Source organism: Leguminivora glycinivorella, chromosome 14 (genome assembly GCF_023078275.1).
Source record: "Leguminivora glycinivorella isolate SPB_JAAS2020 chromosome 14, LegGlyc_1.1, whole genome shotgun sequence".
Taxonomy (NCBI): domain Eukaryota; kingdom Metazoa; phylum Arthropoda; class Insecta; order Lepidoptera; family Tortricidae; genus Leguminivora; species Leguminivora glycinivorella.
This window is the reverse complement of record NC_062984.1, coordinates 3530991-3556590: the sequence shown is the minus strand read 5'-3', so window position 1 is coordinate 3556590 and position 25600 is coordinate 3530991. Positions and strand designations below refer to the sequence as shown.

At 36.9% G+C, this 25600-nt stretch overlaps 1 protein-coding gene across 1 annotated transcript; it reads left to right on the top strand.

Moving 5' to 3' along the window:
• Positions 1-2592: 2592 nt before the first annotated feature.
• LOC125233665 (cytochrome P450 9e2-like) lies at positions 2593-23618 on the top strand. Its single transcript, XM_048139739.1, has 12 exons — positions 2593-2661; positions 5081-5282; positions 6115-6278; positions 10290-10427; positions 13798-13984; positions 17377-17389; positions 17953-18088; positions 19257-19352; positions 20284-20505; positions 21064-21164; positions 22292-22460; positions 22911-23618. The coding sequence occupies exons 2-12, from the start codon at positions 5083-5085 to the stop codon at positions 23081-23083; spliced, it is 1599 nt and encodes a 532-aa protein (XP_047995696.1). The 5' UTR covers positions 2593-2661; positions 5081-5082; the 3' UTR covers positions 23084-23618.
• The last annotated feature ends 1982 nt before the right edge of the window (positions 23619-25600 follow it).

Here is a 25600-nt window from a genome sequence, read left to right as displayed (position 1 = left end):
ATTTGCACCCACGTGTAACACAAAACTTTTCCCCTCACTATAGCGAGGAAACTACAACGCAAAAAATGCATTTATCACTGCTTCCAGTAGTTCCACAGGTGGTAAATCATCTTTATTACTAGATTCACCTACTTTTATTAATTTTAAAGCAGTTACTTTGACTTTATTCAAGGTCAAATTACTTTACCCACTAGTGGATAAAATGCGTTTTTACCCGCTGGTATTAAAGGACAAAACACGTGTTTCCGAGCTAGTGAGGGGAAAATAAATATAATATAGTCATGATTTAGTAGAAGACATTTCTTTCTTTATATTATTGTGTCATGTACGAGTATTGTGTCTAATAATTTAAACATACTTATACTAAATATAAATATTATAGGACATTGTTACACAGATTGACTGAGGCCCACGGTAAGCTCAAGAAGGCTTGTGTTGTGGGTACTCAGACAACGATATATATAATATATAAATACTTATATACATAGAAAACATCCATGACTCAGGAACAAATATCTGTGCTCATCACACAAATAAATGCCCTTACCGGGATTCGAACCCGGGACCGCGGCGCAGCAGGCAGGGTCACTACAGACTGCGCCAGACCGGTCGTCAAACTATAATAAACGACGTCTTTGTTCAATAAATTTGAAAAAATATGAGATCAATTAAATTACCCTTTTTCATACCAATTAAATGTCAACATTAAAGTACGCTATTATTTACATGTCGGATCGTGGGCGTATCGTACCAGAACTGTAATGTTGTCAGGACCTTCCGTAGTTGTTTATGAGAACTTTCAATGAAATACCATGTTCGTATTACAGAATTTACTGCACAAAACTGGTTACACATCAAATCACATCATAAAATACATTTCGCCTGTTATTTCAAGCAAACCGCCGAATTAAACTGCTGAATCTCCAACAACGCCAAGACTTCCCAACTATTTCTTCTGCAGATCGAGTGACCGGCCTCCAGTCATCTGTTTTTCGATTCTGTTATTTTAGACAGTAGCGTCCTCTCTGACGTTTTGTCAGAACTCAGTCGAATACCAGCCAGGTTGTCATCATCATCATCATCGTCGCAGAAATGCCATTCTACGCGTCCTGGCCCCGTAGCCGAATGGCACTTATTCGAAACGAAACGCCATCGAAACGCCGCAGAAATGTAGTCTGGCTCTGTCGCGCCAATACGCAAGAGCTATAGACACAGATAGCTACGGAAGGTATTATCGTAAGCGTTTCGTGAGCGTTTTGTGCATTCGGCCACGCACACTGGTCATGCCTTAAATGCATTGCATTGACAGTAACATTATTGCTATACTATTTCATAAGCCAGTCCAGTGGTTCCGTTCGTCGAACTTGGAAAACACACTGATGCAGTTTGAATCAGGTTTGTGAAATTAATACCGGAATACACGCGTTGTGATACAAGCCAAGTCTCTAAAATGTGCTTGTGCAATCTACGGATTGTTTATGTAACAATATAGTTCACGGTTAAAAAATACTTAAGGTACATTACAGCGGGACAAATCTCAACTGGGGGGCAAATGTAACTGATCCATTTTTTCCATGTTTTACAATGTTACACTCTATTTAATAAGTGTTATATATGGTAGGCGTGTTCGGTGTATACATGTAAAACTCAACATCATAGTGTCAAAAAGTGCTCCCCAGTCGAGATTTGCCCCATTATACCTTAGTTCATAGTTTGAGTGTATGACGTAATCTGAATTGTCAAAAAATCTGAATTTGAACTACAAAAATGGAATCCTAAAATTAGGTATAGGTTTTAGATAAATATATCACTTCAAAGAATATACAGTATGTGTTTTTGATATTACCTCAAACTTTAACCAGACTGAGGTTTTAGTTCTGGGAACCCATACAATAAGTAATTATAATAAGTTTGGTCCTAATTACCAGAGCGTAATTAATTTAAAAAAAATATTGAGCAACAATGTATTGCGTATCTCGAAGACGCGGAACTAATTGGCAGTTTATACGTCAAGTTAGCTAACATACATATAAATAGCATTCATTGCGTGCTAAATTATTTTGTATGAAAAAATAAAAGCACTAATTTTGAATCCATACTATTATAAATGGGAAAGTGTGTGTGTCTGTTTATTTGTCCGTCTTTCACGGCAAAACGGAGTTTAAGTGGAGATAGTTGAAGGGATGGAGAGTGACATAGTTACGCTACTTTTTGTCTTTTTCTAAGAGCGAATATATAATAAATGAAAATAATTATGTTTCGTAAGGTTTATAATAATAAACCTTTAAATATGAGGTATATTAAAAATACATCCTGTATAGATGTGTCAACTGACAAAAGTGACATTCCTAATAATCTCGATAGAAAAAAAATGCGTACAAATTACAAAAAAGAAATCGGTGAAAAAATAAATTTCCAAACGTATATAAATATGTTTTTCTTTCTTTTAGCCCCAAAAATGTGTGTGTTTTTTTTTTCTTTCCATATGGGCACCTACTTGTATTCGTTACAGACTTGGCCTCAGCACTTGCGCTGAAACCTGTTGAGAGGATGGATGATATAACCAAACGGGACTTTACTGCCAGTTTGCACCCAACTCAGCGTTAGTTACAACGTCATTCATAATTTTATAATATTTTTGTGAGTTATAAGGAAAATAAGGTACATATTCTTTATTGTCTTAGTTTTTTTACCTTATAGCAGTGATTGAGTGTCTTGAGTGGTCCGTGAAACGTTTATTTTTAAAATTATAATGAGTGTTTTAGTTCATAAATCAGTTAAAAATATTTGTTCAATGGATCGTGGAACTGGGTGAAATATAATTAGAGCGGTTTGCTACTGAATTTCGATAAAATAATTTCATACCTTTAAATATAGTACTTATGCTGATTTTTGTAATGGGCAAAGTTTTCTTGTTTTTTTTTTTAAATTGGTGTGACAATCACGACATAATGTTTTTCGTATCGAAGCGTCAATCTATTATGATCATAGTTTGTTTACATATTATTTAATAGCGTAAGGACATGATAATATTGTTGTGAGTTCGAAGGTCACCCGGTTATCTACCCAGAGAGGCCTAGCCAATATACCGATCGTTAACGTTCCGTAGCGAACGAAATTAATTGTTTATGTCACACTACTATTTTAATGAAGAGTGATAGAAAAATATGAGTTATGGCGCCACGATAACAAAAAAAAGATAAAGTGAAATATAGAGGTAAAAGATTGGAACGTTGGCTAAGGTGCCGGCCTAACCGAAAATAAATGACAATCGTTGATGCTAGACTCCGATCGAAACGCAGTCGAGCATATCTTTTTTTTTGCCATTTTTTTATTTTTATTTTTTTAGGGAGTTTTAGGTCAATTGTACTCAGAATCACGAGTAGGTTTCAATCTCACTGGGAGAAAAAAAAGTGTCACATAATTTCCATACATTTTTGTTACTTTCCTCTTTTGTTACCCCACACAACATGTACGGAAATGGTAACAAAATAAGAAAAAATCGTATGGGACAATTTTTTTAACTACTAGGATTGAAAAAACCAGTGACTCTGAGTTGAAATACCATTTTTTTTTTTCAAAGATATCATTTCATAAAAGTGGCGAAAAAAAAGAAATGCTCAGTCTGGTTCTGTCGCGCCAATATGGAGGAGCGATAAAGATAGCAACGACAACGATATTATCGTGAGTGTTTGTGCATTTGGCTACGGACCCTGAGGCCACTTAAAGCGTCATTGTGATGGTCAGGGCCATATCAATTTTTTCATTAAATTTTATCTCTGTGATTACAGAAACAAGTTTTGTGTTCGTTTTTGAACGAATACTGTTTTGTTTTTGTAGATGTATGTATACTCCGTGTTTTTTTTTGTTTTCCGTTAACACTTTCGCTACCAAGAACCCGACTGTCGGGTACACCGCTCGTAGAAGCGTAGCCGATTACATGGGTTTCCCCGTATGTAGCGAAAATGTCGTAGCGCCGCGTAGAGCCCGGTTTCGAAAGTGTTAAAGACAGATATAATGGTGGATTAAAAACTGTTAAAAACATGTTTGTGAATTGTAGAGTTTCCAGTCATTAAACACTAATATTTCCATACAAACAAGAAGAATGATGAGAGAAAACTACATGTGAATGAAATGAGAATGTTGCGGTGGATGTGTGGTGTGACAAGACTGGAAAGGATTCGGAATGAATATAGAGGTATATAATAGGAAGCCTGAGAGTAGCGCCAGTGACAGAGAAGGTGAGAGAAAGTAGATTAGCATGGTCATCATCCTCATTGCGTTATCCCGGCATTTGCCACGGCTCATGGGAGCTTGGGGTCCACTTTGACAACTAATCCCAATTTTTATCGTAGGCACCAGTTTTCACGCGAGCGAGTGTCATCTGACCTTCCAACTCGAAGGGTAAACTAGACCTTATTGGACTTAATCCGGTTTCCTCACGATGTTTTCCTTCACCGAAAAGCGATTGGCAAATATCAAATGAAGTACATTAGCATGGTATGGATATGTAATGCAGAGGGATGAAATCAATGTTATAAAACGAGTGGTAAATATGAAGGTGGATGGATACAGTGGTAGTGGAAGACTTAAGAAAAGATGGATGGAATGTGTGAACAATGATTTGAGAGTGAAAGGTATTAGTATGGAAATGACGGCTGATAGAGCGGAATGGATTTTCCTCCATTCCTCCCTATAATAATAATGGGGAATGGGCAAGTGAATGATAATGATAACAAATGATGGCATATTAGCATTCTGCAGTTGAGCCACTTTCCCGTATCCATTTTTCTAAATACCCAAGTGATAATGAAAAAAAATCATTTAATCATTAAAATTAAATAGGGTATAAATTAAATATTACACTATTGAGAATAAAAAATATTTAACTATACTTATCTAAAAAAAAAACACCCTCCAGGCCCTGGCCCCTCGGCAGGGTGCCCATCACGCAAGCAGCATTCCCGCGCTGTATTGTAACAGCAATTCTTTGCGCGAGAAAGCTGCCGGCAAGAGGGTCACTCGTTAATAATTGTAGTGATAATTGTACTATTTTTCAAATGTTCACATTTTTTTCTAGCAATGTTCTTCATCTACCTCTTAATCGGCGTTGTCGTCGCGTTCAGCGCCTGGCTGTACCATAACTACACCACTTTGTCCCGGCACGGGATAAAGCATGGACCCTTTGTCCCATTTCTAGGGGACATGGCTGGCGTGACGTTCCTGAAGGAACACATGACTGATGTTCTTACCCGCGTGTATAACAGCTTCCCTGGTGATAGGTAAATATTTTTTATATTTCTTAGGTATATTTCTATATTTTTTCCTCATTGAAAATTACGCCTAGTTCTGTTGCATTTACATTACTTTTTTCTGTCATGCAATAAAACAAAATAACTCCCGCTCTTAGCAAATATGGTCAAACATTCTTGAAGGATCACATGATTAATGTTAGGTACAGTCAGCAGCATATGTGATGATTTCTTTACCTTGTCACATTAACGTCTTGTTTAAAATGTCATACGAAATTGTCAAATGATTAAAAGCGACAACGTACAGAAATCATTACTTATTTATGCCGGTGACTGTACACTCATGCTCTATAACAGCTTCCCTAATAAGAGGTAAATATTTTTGATGTATATTATATGTTTTTACGTTACGTTCCATCAACGTTCTTCACCTGTCACCTCCTTGGTGCATTCGCCTATGGTACCGTACCTACACCACTTTGTCCCACTACGGGACAAAACATGCCCCCTTTGTCCCACTACTGAAAAATAAATCAAAAGGGGACTCGAAGTCAGGCCTTATATAATCAGACTAAGCTAAGTTGGCAACAACTTCGATTTTAATAGCAAGAAACTGAGGACTTAATCATTCGAAACTAACTATATTTATGTGTCCAAATGTGTTATCTGTCGTGGCATCACCAAATGGGCCCTACGGAAGATCAGCGCTGGCTACATTATTATGCTGAGTTGGGTCCATTTCGTGATGAACACTATTATGTAATTTTGTTCTTCGTTGTTTTATGTCTGATGTCTGTACATGTGCATGTTATGTGATCGTCATAATCATCTTTTATCCTTTATCATTATCTTATTTTCCCAGGTTGGTGGGTCGTTATGAATTCCTGACTCCCTACATCATCGTGAAGGACCCTGAACTCTTGAAGAGAATCACCGTCAAGGACTTCGATCACTTCGTTGACCGAAGGATCATGGTTGACGCTAGAGCTGAACCAATGTTTGGCAGAAATCTTGTTTCTTTGAGAGGTATGTTTTCTTGGAATCGACCGTTGTGCTATAGTTTTACTTGGTTTTACTAAAGCCGTATGATCTTCTTACACAGAAGGCTAACTATGCCTTTTCGGGATTACTGTTCCATTCACTGAAAAATGAAGTGCCGTGATGTTTTCCTTCGTCGAAAACTGAAGTTAATTTTATAGGTACTTAAGTTCCTAAAAGTCTTTGGTACGAGCCGCTATCATTTGCTACTACTTTGATGATGGGCAGTTAGTTTATCACATTATTACGATCGTTTCAAATTACATATTGGGATATCTTTTTGGTTAGAGCTCCTTTTTAGGGTTCCGTAGTCAACTAGGAACCCTTATAGTTTCGCCATGTCTGTCTGTCCGTCCGTCCGTCCGTCCGTCCGTCCGTCCGTCCGTCCGTCCGTCCGTCCGTCCGTCCGCGGATAATCTCAGTAACCGTTAGCACTAGAAAGCTGAAATTTGGTACCAATATGTATATCAATCACGCCAACAAAGTGCAAAAATAAAAAGTGGAAAAAAATGTTTCGTTAGGGCACCCCCCCTACATGTAAAGTGGGGGCTGATATTTTTTTTCATTCCAACCCCAATGTGTGATATATCGTTGGATAGGTATTAAAAAATGAATAAGGGTTTACTAATATCGTTTTTTGATAATATTAATAGTTTCGGAAATAATCGCTCCTAAAGGAAAAAAAGTGCGTCCCCCCCCCCTCTAACTTTTGAACCATATGTTTAAAAAATATGAAAAAAATCACAAAAGTAGAACTTTATGAATACTTTCTAGGAAAATTGTTTTGAACTTGATAGGTTCAGTAGTTTTTGAGAAAAATACGGAAAACTACGGAACCCTACACTGAGCGTGGCCCGACACGCTCTTGGCCGGTTTTTTGATAAAATAATCAATAAAAGTAGGTACTTGGATACACGATACACATGATAAAAAATATAACAAGGTACATCTATTTATTCTAATTAACACAAGTCAAATTATATTCTATTGAAAATATTTCAACTTGTGCTATCTTAAAGTAGTCACACCACTATATATATAAATTAAAACAGAAATAAATTACACATATGAAAGAAAAAGAAAAAGCAAGCTCCCATGAGCCATGGACAATGCCGGGATAACGCATGGATGATGATATTGTCCTTTGAATCGTCGGCAACCCGACGTACTTGTATCCGATGTGTACTTAACACATCAAAAAGGAGTGTACAAGTTTCTAATGGATTGGCAACGCGCATGTGACCTGATACTCCTTGAGTTGCAGGCGTCCATAGGTTACGGTGACCGCTTTCCATCAGGCGGACCGTATGCTTGTTTGCCACCGATGTAGTATAAAAAAATATACTGCCTATAAATCTGGCCTGGGGCTGCGCCACGAGGGACATGGCAGCCTTTAAAATCGACTACCAAAACTGGGAGAAACTTGCGGAGAAGCGAACGGAATGGCGAAAGTGCGTTGGAGATGGTCGCAAGTTCATCGATGAGACCTGGTTTGCGGCACTTGCTAACAAAAGAGAAAGAAGACACCATAGCGGAACGTCGCAATCGGTTGCAAGCTTCCCTTGTCAGCTATGTGGCAAAATATGTCGCTCTTGCATAGGTCTCTTTAGTCATCAAAAGCAATGTCTCTCGGACCATAAATCGTCTGAAATAGACGCTAAGGCCAGTAGAAAAAAAAGCGTATAAGAAGGGTGAAAAGGATTGCATGATAATGGACCCATTTCGACGGTACGAGAACTCGCATACGAGTTTTATTACATTGCGGTATTTGATGGCTATGCAATATTGTATGTGACAACAGCCCGCAATGTAACTGAAATCGCATGCTAGTTCGCACGCCGTTATAAGTCAGGCCTAATGATACGCCCGGACGGACCAAAGCCAAGTGCATGATTAATCGTGAATCATTACATGAATTTTATTTTAATCGTTCTGAAGAAACTTTCTGATTATACGGGCTTAACATAACTTCTTGTAAGCCATACTAATATTATAAATGAGAAAGTGTGTGTGTTTGTTTGTCCGTCTTTCACGGCAAAACAAAGCAACGAATTGACGTGGTTTTTTTAAGTGGAGATAGTTAAAGGGATGGAGAATGATATAAGGCTACTTTTGTCTCTTTCTAACCACCCACTTCCCTAAAAAAGAGGAAGTTGCGTGGAGCATACCGCAATTTTAGAATTTAACGCGAGCGGAGCCGCGGCCAATAGCTAGTGATAAATACACAGAACTTTATTTAGATAGAAGAAACAAGTTCATCTATTTGTATAGGGGCCGAGCGTGTCAAATTTTGTACTGAAGTTGTTTCTTGCCTGTAATTTTAAATGTCTCAGGCTCTTGATTGTTCATAATTTTTGTGTTGTTGCAATTGAATATCACGTAACGAGGCATTTTTTATGTTTTGATTGACTTCAACTTACAAAAATTGACGCCCGAAAGCTGCAAGCTGCGATTAAAGACGGACAACTCAGTGGATTTCACTGAGTTCATTTGACACGCTAAGTAGATACGTTTGCTTGATCTAGTGGATAAATATAAAGATAGTGACAGCTCTTAGTTCTTATTTTTTTTTATTGTTATTTATTTAGGATCACCAACATACAATACATCATTCAAACATTTTTAAACCTTCATTAATTTAAAGTTAGATGTTTGCCCAATAAAATTATAGGTTATCACATCATGGACCAGTATCTTTGGACAAACATATGTACAGGACTTTTGGACTTGAACTATTAGTATAATTAGATTTAGTGAACATAAACAAAAACAAGAATACATGTTTATGAACGGACAAGAGGGGGCAAAATAGAAATACAAAAATCTGTCAAGGTGGTCAAAGACATGCACTAACCTTCTCTCCGGGAGTCAGGAACTGCAGGCAGGATTGGCTGGGGTCCACAATTCATCACGGAAGCACAACCGTTTTCGCACATGTCTTATAACAGTCTGTCATAGGTGTCAACCACTAATTAGAGGGCCGCGCGGGCGGGGCGAGGCGCGAGGGGAGGGGAAACATATCTTTTAAATATATATGGTTAGGTAGGTAGAATTATTATAGGTAGAATTTTGAACAATACAATAATAATAATTAACTTAATGAGTTGTGTCGCTGTTTGAGGGATGATAAAACAGTGCCCTATTAGGGATATTTGTCAGGTTAATGTACACTTTGTACAGTGAGACCTAGATAAGTGAGACTTCAAGGGACGACAAAATTTATCTCAGTTAAAGAGGTATTCCACTTATTCAGGGTCTCAGTTAGATAGGTATAATACAATGTTTGTTTCACTTACAGAGGGTATCACTAATAAAGGCCAGAATAGGTTTCCTCATGTTACACCGTGTATATTAGGGTCCCCCCACATCTAGCGTCTCGCGAGCGTAGCGTCGGGCCAACTGTATGGAAAAAGACGCCGCGTCGTCGCGGCGTCAGGCTTTGCCCATAGAGTTGGCCCGACGCGACGCTCGCGAGACGCTAGATGTGGGGGGACCCTTAGTCAAACAACCCACCCCGCATCGTTCCTGATGCAAAAGTACCCATCACACTCGCGTTTCCACACTAAATCACGATGGACAACCTCTGAGCCAAAAACGACCCGGAGCGGGGGTTGAGAGTGACCCCTCTCCTGCAGGCGACGCCCCACCTCCCAGAGGAAAGTTAACTCTAATACCGGGGCCATTTTTTTTTTCAAAGTTGTCCACCCCACTTTCTTTTGGATTTGGAAATTTTTATGTGGTTTTCACTCAGAATCGCGAGCTCTTTCAATCCATAGGAGAAAAAAAAGTGTCCCACGGTTTTTTCCAATTCCGTTACCATTTTTTCATATATTTTGTATAGCGGTAACGGAATGGAAGGTTTAAAAAATGTATGGAAATCTTGGTACAATTTTCTAATATTCGAATAGGAGACTATCAGGATAGAAAGACCTCGCGATTCTGAAAAAATACTCATGTTACAAAAAACTTTAAAAAAAATGGCCCACCTATTATTTGCAGGCGAAGAATGGAGAGACATGCGTTCTGCCCTCAGCCCAGCTTTCACCAGCTCCAAGATCCGACTGATGGTGCCGTTCATGGTGCAAGTTGGGGACCAGATGATCAGGGCTTTGAAGACTAAGATTGAGCAATCTGAAGGTAAAAACATGAACTTACTTAATTGGCTGGCGTGTAAACCCAAAATTATCTTTGGCTTCCAACAAAAGAGCACACCACTTTGCTCAGTCTTGAGCGGTATTGCACCAGCTTTCGCTGACGTCGAGCTCACGGAGGTCTACCTCCACTCTATCCGCCCAACGATATTTTGGTTGACCAGCAGGACGGCGTCCATTCGGTCTCCCCAAGTAGGCCATTTTGGCTGCCCGATCTTCCTTCACCCATCCTTTCAAGATTACCGAGCCAACGGAGACGATGTGCTTTGGTTTCATTTATTATGTTGTACGAAAAACATGTACATGTTTTAAAATACATATGTATTATCTAACCACTAAGTAGGTACTAGGTACCTATATAATAAATAAATAAAATAATAAATATTGGGGACACCTTACACAGATCAACTTAGCCCATCGATCTAAAGTTTAGATTCTAAACTACCTAGATGCACCATCACGGCTTAGAATGTGTCCGCAGCAAATTGTGCTTGAAAATGTTCTAAGCACAATTGGGCGGTCAGTAGCGCTTCATCCGCCGTGTCGGCAACATAGGCATGTTCTCTGCAAGTGCTCCGTAAAAAAGTGCAAAAATAACACCTTATATACGTTAAAAAAGGATGACGTATCGTATTTCAGGTAAGTAATTGTTAATAATTTTATAATGTTATGCATTTGTGGCCAAAATGGCTTCCTAACTTACTAAAAACATTTATTTTCTAGAATAATTGAAGTAAATTCCTTGATTTGGTCTTACGCAGTTTGTCTCTTTCTCTCGCGCTATACTAGTAATGAGCGGACGGCGACAAAAGATGGTTGAAGTGGAACATAGTTAAAAATGGAATGATGGAGTCGCTAATTTATATTTTTTGTAAAAGAAGCCTATTTCATATTAATAATGTATGTATTTATTTATTATTATGGACCAATAAGTCTGAAATAAATGATTTCAATTCAATAACATTAATACATATCTTATAAATTACTTTAATTATAAAAAGAAACAACCCGGGAATAGCAAATTCGTTTTTAAGTAATAAAAAAGGTTTTTATTCCAGATTCCCAAAACAAGACGTTGAAAGGGAAAAATGGCGCAAGATTATAGCTGAGGAGCGGAGAGAAGATTTACCCACACAAATCTTTGAAAGAAATTACGTAGAATAATAAATTAATGTCATCATTCAATTATTCTTCTTTGTTTTATCCCTCAACTGTTTACCTTCACATAATCGCTACACATACACTCACTACACGCACACACACACACACACACACACGTATGTTATATATATATACATACATACACACATATATATATATATATATATACAGGGTGTCCCACGGCGATGCCACATGGAGGGAAAGTACCTTAAATATCGTAGATAGCATATTTTGCTGAAAGGAGACTTTATTTTATTTTCAAAACTTAGTAAAAGTGCATTCAATTTTTTTTTAATTTTTACTATGAGGCCTTATACAGGGTGTATTTTGATAGCGGGTCAGTAAAGCCGGTATGAGATCCCGTAGTCCTACATGAAAATAGTCTAAGGGGACCATCCATCAATTTCAAATTGATGAAAAATGGCATTTACAGATTTTGGAAAAAATATACAGGGTGCGAGAAAAAGGGCATTTTAACAAACTTTTTTTTTGGTGCATTGTCTTGAGTTGACCCCTAAGCAATTATTAATACTGAATAGGAGTGGAATCGATTGGCATCATAAAAATACCATGTGGAAAAAAAAATTTCATACAAATTGTATGGGAAAAGTTTTTCGTGATTTGTGACTTTTCTAGCCAGACATTTTTTTTGGTCCCATACAAGCTTTTGATACTGGATAGGAATGGGATCGATTGGCGTCAAAAAAAAAAGTTTGTCAAAAATGCCCTTTTTCTAGCACCCTGTATGTTTTTTCCAAAATCTGTAAATGCCATTTTTCATAAATTTGAAATTGATGGATGGTCCCCTTAGACTATTTTCATGTAGGACTACGGGATCTCATACCGGCCTTACTGACCCGCTATCAAAATACACCCTGTATAAGTCCTCATAGTAAAAATTAAAAAAAATTGAATGCACTTTTACTAAGTTTTGAAAATAAAATGAAGTCTTCTTTCAGCAAAATATGCTATCAACGATATTTAAGGTACTTTCCCTCCATGTGGCATCGCCGTGGGACGCCCTGTATATACCTCAGTTGACTCTATTTAATAATGCAAACATTGCAAAACGTGGAGATATTGATCAGTTGCAATTTTCCCCAGTCCAAATTGTCCCGCCGTACCTTATATATTTTTTTGTTTGAGATAATATCAATAAAAATATCATACAGTAAAAACTCATTTTTTTCGCTTAAAATACGCAAAATCTCGAAAAATGTTATACCAAACGTTTTGTTCCTTAAGAAATTTTCTATCTAATAGGATTTTTTAAAACAGTTTTTCGCAAAAATACCGCAAATTTCCTCATTCTCGCCTTTCATCTCATAGTGCGACTCCCATGATGCCTCTGTCCATCCTCGTTCCCAATGTAAAAATGGCGTTTAGATTGTTGCAGCGCGAACGAAATTAAACTTATGTTGGTTGCAATAAGACGTAGATTTGTTTAAAAATATGCACACCTGCGATCTGCGGTAATAAAATTTTATGGCTTTCGCGATGATCACATTCATTAATGTCGTAACCGCCAATTGCTTGCATTTGAAATTGAACTTTAAGTACTAAGAAATAACGTTGTTTTTGTAAAAAAATTAAAGTAGTTTTTACTACATTGCGAAGTTTTCGTTTGTCAACTAGACGCACACATTTGCAACTTAGCGATCGGACACTTTTGAGTGTCGAATTTGTAGGTGATAGTGTATCTAGGAAAGTTTAAATCGATGACTTAGCCCCAAACTAAGCAAAGCTTGTACTATGGGTACAAAGCGACGATATACATACTTAAATATATAAATACATACTTATATACATAGAAAACATCCATGACTCAGGAACAAATATCTGTGCCCATCACACAAATAAATGCCCTTACCGGGATTCGAACCCAGGACCGCGGCTCAGCAGGCAGGGTCACTAACGACTGAGCCAGACCGGTCGTCGTTACATATGTAGAATAAATAAACAATGGTTAGATACACGTTTGCGTCACCCCACACAAGCGTCTCTTAGCATCAAAATCAGAGCTGCTATAGAACTAACTAATACACTAGACGCTCGGGAGATTCTTGTATGCAGCTATCACAGATACAGGAAGGAGGGAGATCGGACATACCGGGCAATTTGTATTGAATACATTTCAAGGTTTCCAACCCTAATTCAATTTTTTTCTCTAATTTTAATTCTAACCTAATTTCCAGTCGACTACATCGACCTAGAAGCCAAAGACCTGACAACGCGCTACGCCAACGACGTAATAGCTACTTGCGCCTTCGGCCTCGATGTCAACTCGCAACAAAATGAGAATGACTTCTACAAGATGAGCAAATCACTCACCAGCTTTACTTTCGAGACTAAGATGAGGTTCCTGGGCTACAGGATTGTGCCTTGGCTGCCGTCCTAAGGTAAAAGGCAGCTATTCGACAAAAGCTAGTTTTGAGATAATCGCAAAAAACCTTCTTTTTTGAATTTCTACAAAACGGATTAACTTTTTTCATTATTTCTTTTTGTATGTAGTAGGTATAAGTGTTTACTTATTTTAGACATTATTTGTGTGTTTGTACAGCGACTGGTTTTTTTTTAATTCGATAAAAGCCTTTTTGCATAGTATTAAGCTTCAAAAATGGTAGATATTACTAGTCAAAAAAGCGGTAAAACATGCTTTATACGGTGTTCTAATCTAGGATTTTCTCTTAAACTAGGCTATAACGCCGTATATAATCACATACTATCTTATTGCTTAGCAACAATGCCCATCTAGCACTCGAGATTCTAAGTTAAAGGCAGTATCGTAGTTATTCGGCCTTTTTAATTAGTATCCTAGTGAGTTTTCCAGATTTTCGACTGTACTGCTAGTCTAAAAGAACGCATACTATCAAAAAAATCGTATATACGGCTTTATAGATTAGTATATTTGGAAGAAATTGGAACAAAATGCAAATACGTCGTTTAAAAACGTATGTATTAAAGAAACAAGAAAACGCCATTCTGTCCCTATTTACTTAAAGAAAAAACTAGATTTATCGATTCTTTTTGGATAGTGATAAATATAATATAATAAACTTTTACAGTACACAATAATACCTGCTCTTTTAAATTAGTCAGTAAGTAGTCAATTATTAGTATCTAATCGTCATTTTTCCTCAAAGCCTAGATGATAAGAGTGCCGTCTGTATACTAAACATACGTGTACTAATTCGGAGTTTTGTGGAAACTTTCTTACGTTGCTAATGGAAACAAGTTAGTAAGTAATGATAAAAAAGGTCAATTTGTTATTTTGCTTTGAAAAAAAGGACAATTTTTATATCATATGTCATATGTCAATCTATCGCGTCACTTCTGAGAATTGGAGGCAAAATAAATTATAATTATGTAATTTTAATGCCAAGATGAGAGGTAGAACAACAACGGGTTTTAATTGTGACCAATCTATCTGCAAAGGATTTGGATGACTATGAAATTGGCCGCACAAGATGTGAGTTAGAAAGCAGTTTACACTACCTACTACCAAATGGTTTCGCATGAATTATACACATACAGTTTAGAAGAATTTCATGGTCGCTCCAAAAACCTGGTTCTTTTCTATAAAAAAATTTAGAGAAAAAGATAATATAATTATTATGTGACGAACAGTTTGCAAACAAAAAACAATTTTACCAATTTCTATTAGAGATTGTGCGAATATGTAGCAATAGTTCAGTAAGCTAAAGAGCGTCATTCACTGCGGCTGGTTATATACATGAAACAAATACATCCAAAACGCATCCAAACTCAGGAATCTCCCGTCAAAACTCGAGCTCAGAAGTTAAACGACCAAGAGGTACCTCAACCTCTGATAGGGTTCAAATACCTACGATAAAATTTTTTGCGAAAAATTTGGGCAAAAAGTGGTTTGGCAAGCAATTTGTCCATTCGTTTTTTGTTTAAGGAAACTTACATTCCTAGATTTACAAGAAGGAATGCCTTCATAAGCAGGTTCTGCTTAATTATATGAAAGTACAGGGATCAAATATTCTTCTGGTCCGATTAAGCTGCTTTTCACTACGCTCGCCAAGTACCGGTCTGGTATCAAGAGAATGATGTCGAGTTTGTTGCGAAAACATTAAATCCGTCGAACTACCCTGAAATGAATTAAGCTAAGAAACAGATAACATCGAGCAATTCAGAAATGACTGGATTAGTAACCATAAAAATCTTCAACAATGTTACAATACAAAAATTGCGATCCAAAAGTTTATAGAGAGTATCAAAATCAAAGTCAATCAAAATAATTAGTTATAAATTGAATTCGACTACAACAAAATAGTCATTTAATGGATTTTCTGGAAACTGCCACTGTTTCCAGATGACCCCGTAAGTTTATTATATAGGCCTAACTTTCACACGAACATGCCTATGCTTTTTGATACTGGTTATCAAAAATATGGTTATTTTCATATTCAATTTCCTATTATATTCATATTAATATTCCATGTTTGTAAAATAAAACATAGTTGAAAATGTAGACTACTGCCAATACTTCTCCTTCTTATTCCTCATACCCTTATCTCATTTTATGTGGGGTAGGTAGAACAGGTCTTCCTCTTTCATTCTCCTCTTTCGTCATCTCAACACTCATATCTTTCTCTCTAATATCCTATTTCACATAATCCATTCATCGTTGTTTGGATTTACCCCTCCCTCTCTATATCAACATTCATCTCTAACGTTCTCATTCATTAATTGCAAATTATTTACTTGTTTTACTGTAAATTAAACCAAAAAGGATAACGTTAAATACTTAAACCGTGGAATATTAATATACCTCATATAGTGTTTGCTGCAAAAAAAACTATATACGAACAACTTTCCCACCGCAAACTACGCTAAAAAGACGTATTTGCTTTCGAGCAATAATATCTGAAAATCGAGTTAAATGTTTGTATCTCGAATAAAAATGACAATAGAAGTGATGTAGGAAATGTAAACAATAGTTATTATTGTTAAAACGTATCAAAAATGCAATCATTCAGTATTTTTCCTAACTTCGTTTGGTTTCGATCAATATTTCGCGCGAAAAAAGCCAGCTGCGCTCTCGTACTGTCAGCCACAAGCTGCGCCGGTGCTCGCAGCTCGTCACTGATGACTTTTCCATAGCATAAAGTATCTTTCGGCTGGCGGGTGGATTGACAAAGGTTGGAGCATATACTGTTTTATAGGCTAGTTTTCAGCACTTTCACTCATTTTAAAAGTTTTTTTACGTTTAATATGACACCCATACAAAATAAGAAGAACGTATAACACTTATTCGTTTTTATAGACTAATATTGTGTTGTAAAACAATCGAGCGATACTAGGCTTAAATGACGTATTTGACATTTTTTACAGAAAAAATGTATATACGCTTTTTTAGACTAGTATCAGTTTAAAAAATTGATCAAAATCCTACGCTAAAACTACGTATAACGTCTTGTACGTATTTTTAGCCTAGTTTTTCACTTTTACGTACTTTTAGGCTAGTAATACTGGATAACATGTCAACCTAACCAGAGCGTAAAAAAACGTATATCTGCATATACGTTGATTTAGCTTAGTTTTGTTAAATAGCTGCTTTTTTGGCTAGGAAATCTTGGAAAATTAGTGCAAATACTGCCTTTTTAGAGAAATTTTCTCGGAAACTAGGCAACATATCGAAAAACGGAAAAAAGTGGTCGATGCAGCTTAACCTGTACATTACGAATATTACAATAAGTCAATTTCGGCAAAATGTCGAATAGCTGCCTTTTACCTTAGGACGGCAGTTGGTTTATGTCTGTAAGTATGTATTGATTAATAGCAGGGTCAGTAAATGTTACCATCTACTTATTTCTGTAAAAACAGTGATTATGTGTCAGCATCAAAATTATTATCGGACCAACTAACGCTTCAGAAGTAGCTACTTCTTCAGTGTGTCTGTAAATCAGAAAAAAACAATTAATCTTTGGCATTTGTGACAAGAAACAGTACAGATTTATTTAAATTTAGAAATAGAAAAGTTATTTAGTGTGTCAGTTACTTTTGGTGCGTTCTTTCATCCGATACTATTGACACTGACTGTACATGAAAACAATTTGAACTGTTCACATTATATTTCTTCGTTGTTTCCTCATTTAGTGAGGGTCATTCCATGATTCGCCTGCCCACATCCCAGTCATTTGGCGTTGGCAGTATATCCTTTAATTCTCTTCGAAACCTCTATATCGCCCGTGATTTCATCATTCACTTGTTTCCGTTTCATATCATCTTTCACACAGCCTTTTCCTTCGAAATTCATTTCTACATTTCGTCTCATGACTTTCAATAAAACCGATAACGAATACTCGACCGTTTTGTTACAGGCACTTAAATTGGCAATATTTCCCGCGAAGATATCAGAGTTCTTCTCAAACGTAGTCCTAGGAGCCATGAAACAACGCGAGGAGCAGCACATCCACCGCCCTGACATGATTCATTTGCTGATGGAAGCCAAGAAAGGTAATAACCATAAAATATAGACGGCCAACCAAATCTTGGCACTAAAAAGGCGGCATGTTTGAAAAATGTATGGCTCACCGGTCAATCTAAATATATATTTAAAAAAAACTGACTGACTGAGATTCCAAATTTGGCACGTAGATTCCTTTTAAGGTTTAGAGGAGCACTAAGAAAGGATTTATCAAAATTCACATTCTAAGGGGATGAAATGGGGGTCCAAAGTTTGTTTGACAAAACAAGATTAGATTAGTACGCGGGAAACCTTGATGTTACTGTTGGCGAAATTATCAACGAGCCATAACACTTAAAAATTTATGGAAAATGTAGGGGCGAAAGTTTAATTCCCATAGAAAATTTAAGTTTCTCGCCTTTTTAGTGCCAAGACTTGGTTGACCGTTTAGGTAATCCATGGAAATCTTACGAACAAAGATATGTTGCCTTAATCGTAGTTCTGTATCATTTTAGAATGTAACTGTCTTATATTAGATAACTTTGAGAAAAAAGGTCTTGATAAAGTATGATACTGTACGGCAATTGTACCTTTGAGCGATTCACGCAATTGCTCCGAGCAGTCATTAAGGTCAATTGACTTCTCTTTGCCTGCTGTACCACATAATGAGTAATGACACCACCTAACGTTAAAAAAATCTTATAAAGTTTATGGTAAGTAAAGAAAGTAAATAAACAGGGCCCGTAACTTTCATGCCGATGACATCAATTTGACGTCACGCTGCTTATTAGGTGATTCAAATAGTTTTATTGTAATAATTAATCATTATTCATCAATTAACTTTTATCATGTACAAATGACTTCAAAAGTAAGCTATTCAATAATTAATACCTACTTCATACGTGAAATGAAAAGGAAACAATTTGTTTTGTTTTAATAATGTATTGAAATATGGTAACAAACATATTTAATAAAATGGATGTAAAAAAATAAACAAATAATTTTATTTACTTTTCGCGTATCAAGTAAGTATTAATTATTTCACGCATGAATAGACTCGTTTTGAAGTCATGAATGAAATGATTGATGAATTATTAAATAAAACTCTTGAATCATCCTATATGCAGCGTGACGTTAGATTTATGTCATCGGCATGAAAGGTACGGGCCCTGTAAATAAAGAAAGAAATTAAAAAAAGCTTTGCTTTATTTATTTCAGGAAAACTGGCACATGATACAAAGACGACAAAAGACGAACACGCTGGATTTGCTACAGTAGAAGAGTCAGATGTTGGAAAAGTCAAAAACAAAACAGGTACTGCTTATATCGAATATTATGACAACATGCATCGTTGAGTGGCGAACATTGACTTAAATGGTAGAACTTCTTTTCTTGGAGATTTAAAAACGTCTATTTTTATGTTCAATGCGAAATGATACCATAATGTTCCTTTAGATTGTGTTGAAACCCTTTTGAAGTAGGTCTATAACCCTGTAGGTAATTCTGAGACTTCGGCAGTGAAGACCAAAAGCGCTTTAGACAGTTTAAATATCGATTTTTTTATTTCAATTTACTACATACTTATTTCAACTTAAATTCGTATTTATTGTTCATTTGTTTTTTTTATATTGACGATCCTTACCTATTGGATAAACTAACAACTATGATGATTTGTGAATGTTATTTCTGTTATCTCTAAATTTTTAATTTTATGATTAATGACAATCATGATGAGAATTTTTATATGCTTTTATAATGTATTTTTTCGTGAAGTAGATTATCTATTAATCTATCTATCTTTTAATCTACTGCGCTTAAGGTAAACTCGCCTCATTCGGTGACATGCCTAAATCGCTGAAGCAACCAAAAATTGTCTTTCGGAATAGTCATTCAAAGCTTGTATCACCGAATTAGGCGTGTCATCGAATGAGATGAGTTTACCTTACACCATCTATTAAGAAAATTACTTGCTTCTATTGTAAATTATTATTTTACCTACCTGATTTCTTACCTGGGTGCGTAGCCGAATGGCATTTCTCCGACGCCAAACGAAAACGAAACGCCACGCCAGTTAGTCCGGCTCTGTCGCGCCAATACGCACGAGCGATAGAGATAGATATCTACTAGCGTTTCGTTTCGTGAGCGTTTCGTGAGCGTTAGTGCCATTCGGCTACGCACCCTGCTCTTAAGTTGTTGTGTATGTTTCATTGAGGAGTGCAATAAAGAGCATTGTATCGATTTCCAGTATGGTCTGACATGGACCTCGTCGCTCAAGCAGTTATATTCCTCTTCGCCGGTTACGACACAGTTTCCACCACCATGGGGTTCCTTCTCTACGAGCTGGCTGTCAACCCTGAATGTCAAGAAATACTAGTGCAGGAGATTAGAGAAAACGAGAAGAGAAACAACGGGAAGTTTGACTACAATTCGGTGCAGCATATGACGTATTTGGATATGGTCATCTCAGGTGAGCTTTGAATTATTCTTTAAACAAGTAATAAAGATAAAAGACATTTATTCGTGACATTCACAAACACATAGGTACATGTATAGACAAGAAAAAAAAACTGAAAACAGAGCAGTACACATCACGAAATGGACCCAACTCAGAATAATGCTAGATGAAATCCAGCGCTGGGGTAAACCATTTGACTACGATCTCCTGACCTGATAGAAAGTGCCGATGCAGTCTAGAATGGAGCATGTTTACCTAAATGTCTATCCACTCTTGATTTAAGTTATAGTAGGCTGGACATAAACATGCAGGAAGTGAGTTCCACTGATACGAGTAGTTCTTCTCATATTGGTGATTAGTTAAGTTCTAAGCAAATCACCATCGTGCTCCAACCTGGGAGCAGATCTCCTAACAGGCGCTACTCTATTTAGACTCGGTTTTTATTCATGGTATATTTATAAAACCAGTTATGGTCAATTGTTCACCTTTGGATATGGACACTCTTCTTTTTTACATGTAAGTAATATTGATGCAAAATGTTCTTACTGATGATTAATTTCTTAATTTCAGAGGTTCTTCGAAAATGGCCTGGAGCTCCTATGGTGGATCGGCTCTGTGTCAAAGACTACAACCTCGGCAAACCCAATGACAAAGCTACCGAAGATGTCATTGTAAGTACGAGTATTTAAATAGCAATTTCATACACAACTTATGTTGTATCAATTTAAGAGTGGAAAATTCTGTCTGGGTGAGACTTGAACTCACGGCGTCTGGATCGATACTCCAGCGCTTTGCTAAGTGAGCAACCGAGACTTCAACCAAGCCAACATTTTTTTCAGTTTTTATATAATATAATATGATTTTGACGATTCGAAAGGGGTTGTAAAATCTGAATAATAGTATTTTATACAATCGCGATATAATACAAAGCTTTTCAGTCGAGTACCATGTTTAGGCCACGAAGCTTTGCTGAGTGGCCTAATAGTACGGTACGAGAGTGAAAAGCTTAATTATATCACTATTGTATACAATACTTTTTCTACGAATCATCATCTTCATCATCAATGGACGGAAATATCATCATTCATGCAAGTTTAAATTAATGTTAATAGCGTCGTTCACCGTTGTATCAACATCGAATTACCTAACAACCAATTGTTTGTAATAACCGTCTCTGATTGGCCGATAACGCGACAAAATAAAAAAAAATGTATTTCAGATGCAGAAAAATTTGCCAGGTATCGCAAATTAGTATAGAACTAAATTGTATGATGTTCTATTTTTGAAATTATTACAGTTAACTTAAAGTCAACTATAATGAGATTACATATATTATTATAGTTGAGTCGGAACTGCCATAGAGTATCCAACACTCAAAAGTTAGCACTTATAGTTTAGTCTGTGGTGTCCTAATTGACAGATTAGGTACAGTCGACGAGTAGAAAAACGATATTAAATTTATCTTATCTTATGCCCATTTTGGTTCTCTGTATGTACAATACGATGTAAAACAAAAAAGTGCTATCTTTATATATTTATATAGATTTATGTGTCCCACTAATGGACAAACACTCTGTAGGCGCACGCTCGGAAGACGACATAGGGTCCACGAGACGCTATCCAAGATAGAAGTTACAGTTAAATTAAGTCAATAAATCCTAAAGTATAAATGAAAAACACTTCTTAGTTAGAAAAGCACTCTTTCGCTCTAATACAATATAATTTTGATCTCAACCCTACAAAACTTGGATGCCTAGTTGTGTGTATAGTGTATTAATGAATACTCTTTTCATTTCAGCTCCGCAAAGGACACGCAGTACAAATACCACTATGGGCGTACCACCACGATCCCAAACACTTCCCGAATCCTGAGAAGTTTGACCCAGAACGCTTTTCTGAAGACAACAAGCACAAGATTGATCCTTTCGTGTACATGCCCTTCGGTTTGGGACCTAGGAACTGCATTGGTAAGTACACATAGAAAATTGTACGATTTTCAACTTAGTCAAACATGGTGTATCATTTTTTAGAGTACTACCTATTTATAGTATAGAGTACCTACTTATGATGTAGAGACTAAAACTTACCAGCACAAATGAGGAGTGTCTTCTCAAAAGGACTTATTTTTATAAGTCAACAAGGTTTATTTCTCTAGGAAGACATAGATAAAAATAACCTCTGTTGACTTATAGAAATAAGTCCTTTTGAAAAGACACTCCTCAAATACAAATAAAGTATAAATAAAATATAAAGTCAACCAAAAAAATCTTTGCCATTAGCTGTCTCGAATAAAATTCAAGGAAAAAATATTCATCGTTTGCAAAAAAAATTACTTACACGTTGGCTCAGCGAGCCCAAATGAAACTTTGCCTCTGCAACCAATGTCTGTAAGATTTCAATACTTTTTCTTTCACCAGGATCAAGATTCGCCCTCTGCGAGGTCAAGGTGATGGCATACCAGCTTCTGCTGAATATGGAAGTTACTCCGTGCGAGAAGAGCATAATCCCGATCTCCCTCTCTATCAAAGATGGTTTCCGCATGTCGGTGACAGGAGGCAACTGGCTTAGGTTTAGACCTCGTAAGATTTAATAGGCGCTGCGGATTTTTGCGTTGCAAATAAGTGAATCTAAAGAGATAGCTTAGTTTATTCCATCCATCAAATGATAAATATTATACTCTGTACCAATGTGATATGTTATATATAAGTAACTTACCTACATTATATTTTTTTATACTACGTCGGTGGCAAACAAACATAAGGTCCACCTGATGGAAAGCGGTCGCCGTAACCTATGGACGCCTGCAACTCAAGAAGTGTCACATGCGCGTTGCCAGCCCATTAGAATCTTGTACACTCCCTTTTGCTGTGTTAAGTACACAGCAAAAAGGAGAGTACAAGTTCCAAAGAGGGTTCGGGTTGCCGACGACTCACAGGACAACAGGCGGAACAAATTTAGTTCCGTAGGTCCTTCCGTCACCAGCACACCCTCGTTGAGCTCTGGCAGCCTTACTTGCCGGCAGGAACACAATACCATGAGTAGTGTATATATTAGCAATTAAGAAATGTTGACTGTACCTATATATAATTAACTAACAATATGTCAAATAAAGGATATATTTTTCATTTTTGGCTTTAATTTGTGTACTTTAAATAAATATATTATAATTAAATATTGGGGACACCTTACACAGATCAACTTAGCCCCAAACTAAGCAAAGCTTGTACTATGGGTGCTTAGCGACGATATACATACTTAAATAGATAAATACATAGAAAACATCCATGACTCAGGAACAAATATCTGTGCTCATCACACAAATAAATGCCCTTACCGGGATTCGAACCCAGGGCCCTGGCTTAGCAGGCAGGATCACTACCGACTGAGCCAGACCGGTCGTCAAACTTTCTACTTACTATCTTTAATTCTGCGGCGTATGCATCCACAGCGGTGGGCTAAGCTAGCTACGGAGTGGGTGCCAAAACGAAAACGCCCGAGGGGTCGGCCCGGAAAGAGATGGCGGGATGACCTGGACTCCTTTCTTAACAACTGGACGGATGCTGCACTTAATCGGGAGGATTGGAAATCTAGGGGGGAGGCCTTTGCCCAGCAGTGGGACACTAGGTAGGCTACTGAAAAAAAAAAATCTTTAATTCTATTACCGAAAACCGGCCAAGTGCGAGTCGGACTCGCCCACCAAGGGTTCCGTACCTACAAAACTTTTACGTTACTCACATAATTCTAATGACTGGGCTAGGCTAGAAGTATAGGTTCTCTAATGAGCATAATTGTGTTTAGCGCCACCTCTCGACGAATTCGCGAACTAATTAGCACAGCTTGCGTGAGGTCTTTTATAATGTTAACCAAATTCAACATTTTTTATTTTATTTTAAAGTAGGTAGGTGTTTCATGTAAAATTTCGTAGCTATAAATTTTAACACCCTTATTCATAAACGTACACTAAAGTATCCAGCCGATAAAGTTCGTTTGTCCCTTTCTATCACACCAATACGTCGGAAAGGGACAAACGAAATTTATCGGCTTGATAACTTTAGTGTACGTTTATGAATAACGGGGTAAGTAAGTATGGTAAACATCAGAAAGGGTGAGTAAAACAATCTGAAAGGTTCTAAGTTTTACTTAAAGGTTTTTTAATCTAATCTAAATTTGGTTATGGTAGCTGAAAAAGTATACAGAATAGTATAACGCAAGTTTCTAGCGGGAAATTACTCATCATTCGCCTGCCCATATCCCATTCATTTGGGGTCGGCGCAGCATGTCTTCCGCTTCCATACCTCCCTATCATCCGTCATTTCATCATTCACTTGCTTTCGCTTCATATCATCTCTAAATAAATATTATTTAGTAAAGTCGCCGTCAATAGAATTTGTGAACAATGTAAACAAACCTTGTAGTCAAAATGTCTTTAATTTTCATTCTAACTCATCAGATACTGGCTAAATCCATGTGTTATTTAATCAATTCATATCAAATTGTGATCCTCAACCTTTGAAATAATAAAATTGTGCTAAAATATTGATATTTTGTATAATGGTTTGTTTACATTGTTGGCAATTTCTACTGACAGCGATTTTAAATACATTATCTATTGTATTTTGCCTTGGACCTTGTAGTACCTATAGGTACTCTTGTATCACTGTATATGCGAACTAAAGCCAAGCGATAAAAGGTAGCTGAATAATGTCAGATTGTACGACAACAAGAGACGTGAGCCGACTGCGCGAATGTCGCGCTTTCTTACGACAGAAATTGCTTGACAAATATACCGGGTGCACCTGCCCGGTATTTAATGGACAACCTTTTAACCACCAAGAGGGCACCTTACAGAAAATCGACATTAAGGTTTAGTAAAAGTCGCCTGGTTTTCGAGATTTTCACACTTTTTAAAATTTTAGGTAGTAGGTATTAAAATTTTAAAAATTGTGAAAATCTCGAAAACCAGGCGACTTTTACTAAATCTTAAAGTCGATTTTCTGGACCAGTATAAAGTGCCACTCTTGGCAAATAAAGGGTTAAAAGAAAACGAAACTATGGCATTGCAGTGACAGGTTGCCAGCCTCTCGCCTACACCACAATTTAACCCATA

What these genes read in the sequence shown, in the direction of transcription:
- LOC125233665 (XM_048139739.1), top strand. Translation starts at nt 5,083, where the DNA reads ATGTTCTTCATCTACCTCTTAATCGGCGTTGTCGTCGCGTTCAGCGCC. An exon ending in GCTGATGGAAGCCAAGAAAG is followed by an intron (nt 18,089 to 19,256) that starts GTAATAACCATA and finishes TATTTATTTCAG; the next exon opens with GAAAACTGGCACATGATACA. An exon ending in AAGCTACCGAAGATGTCATT is followed by an intron (nt 21,165 to 22,291) that starts GTAAGTACGAGT and finishes TTTTCATTTCAG; the next exon opens with CTCCGCAAAGGACACGCAGT.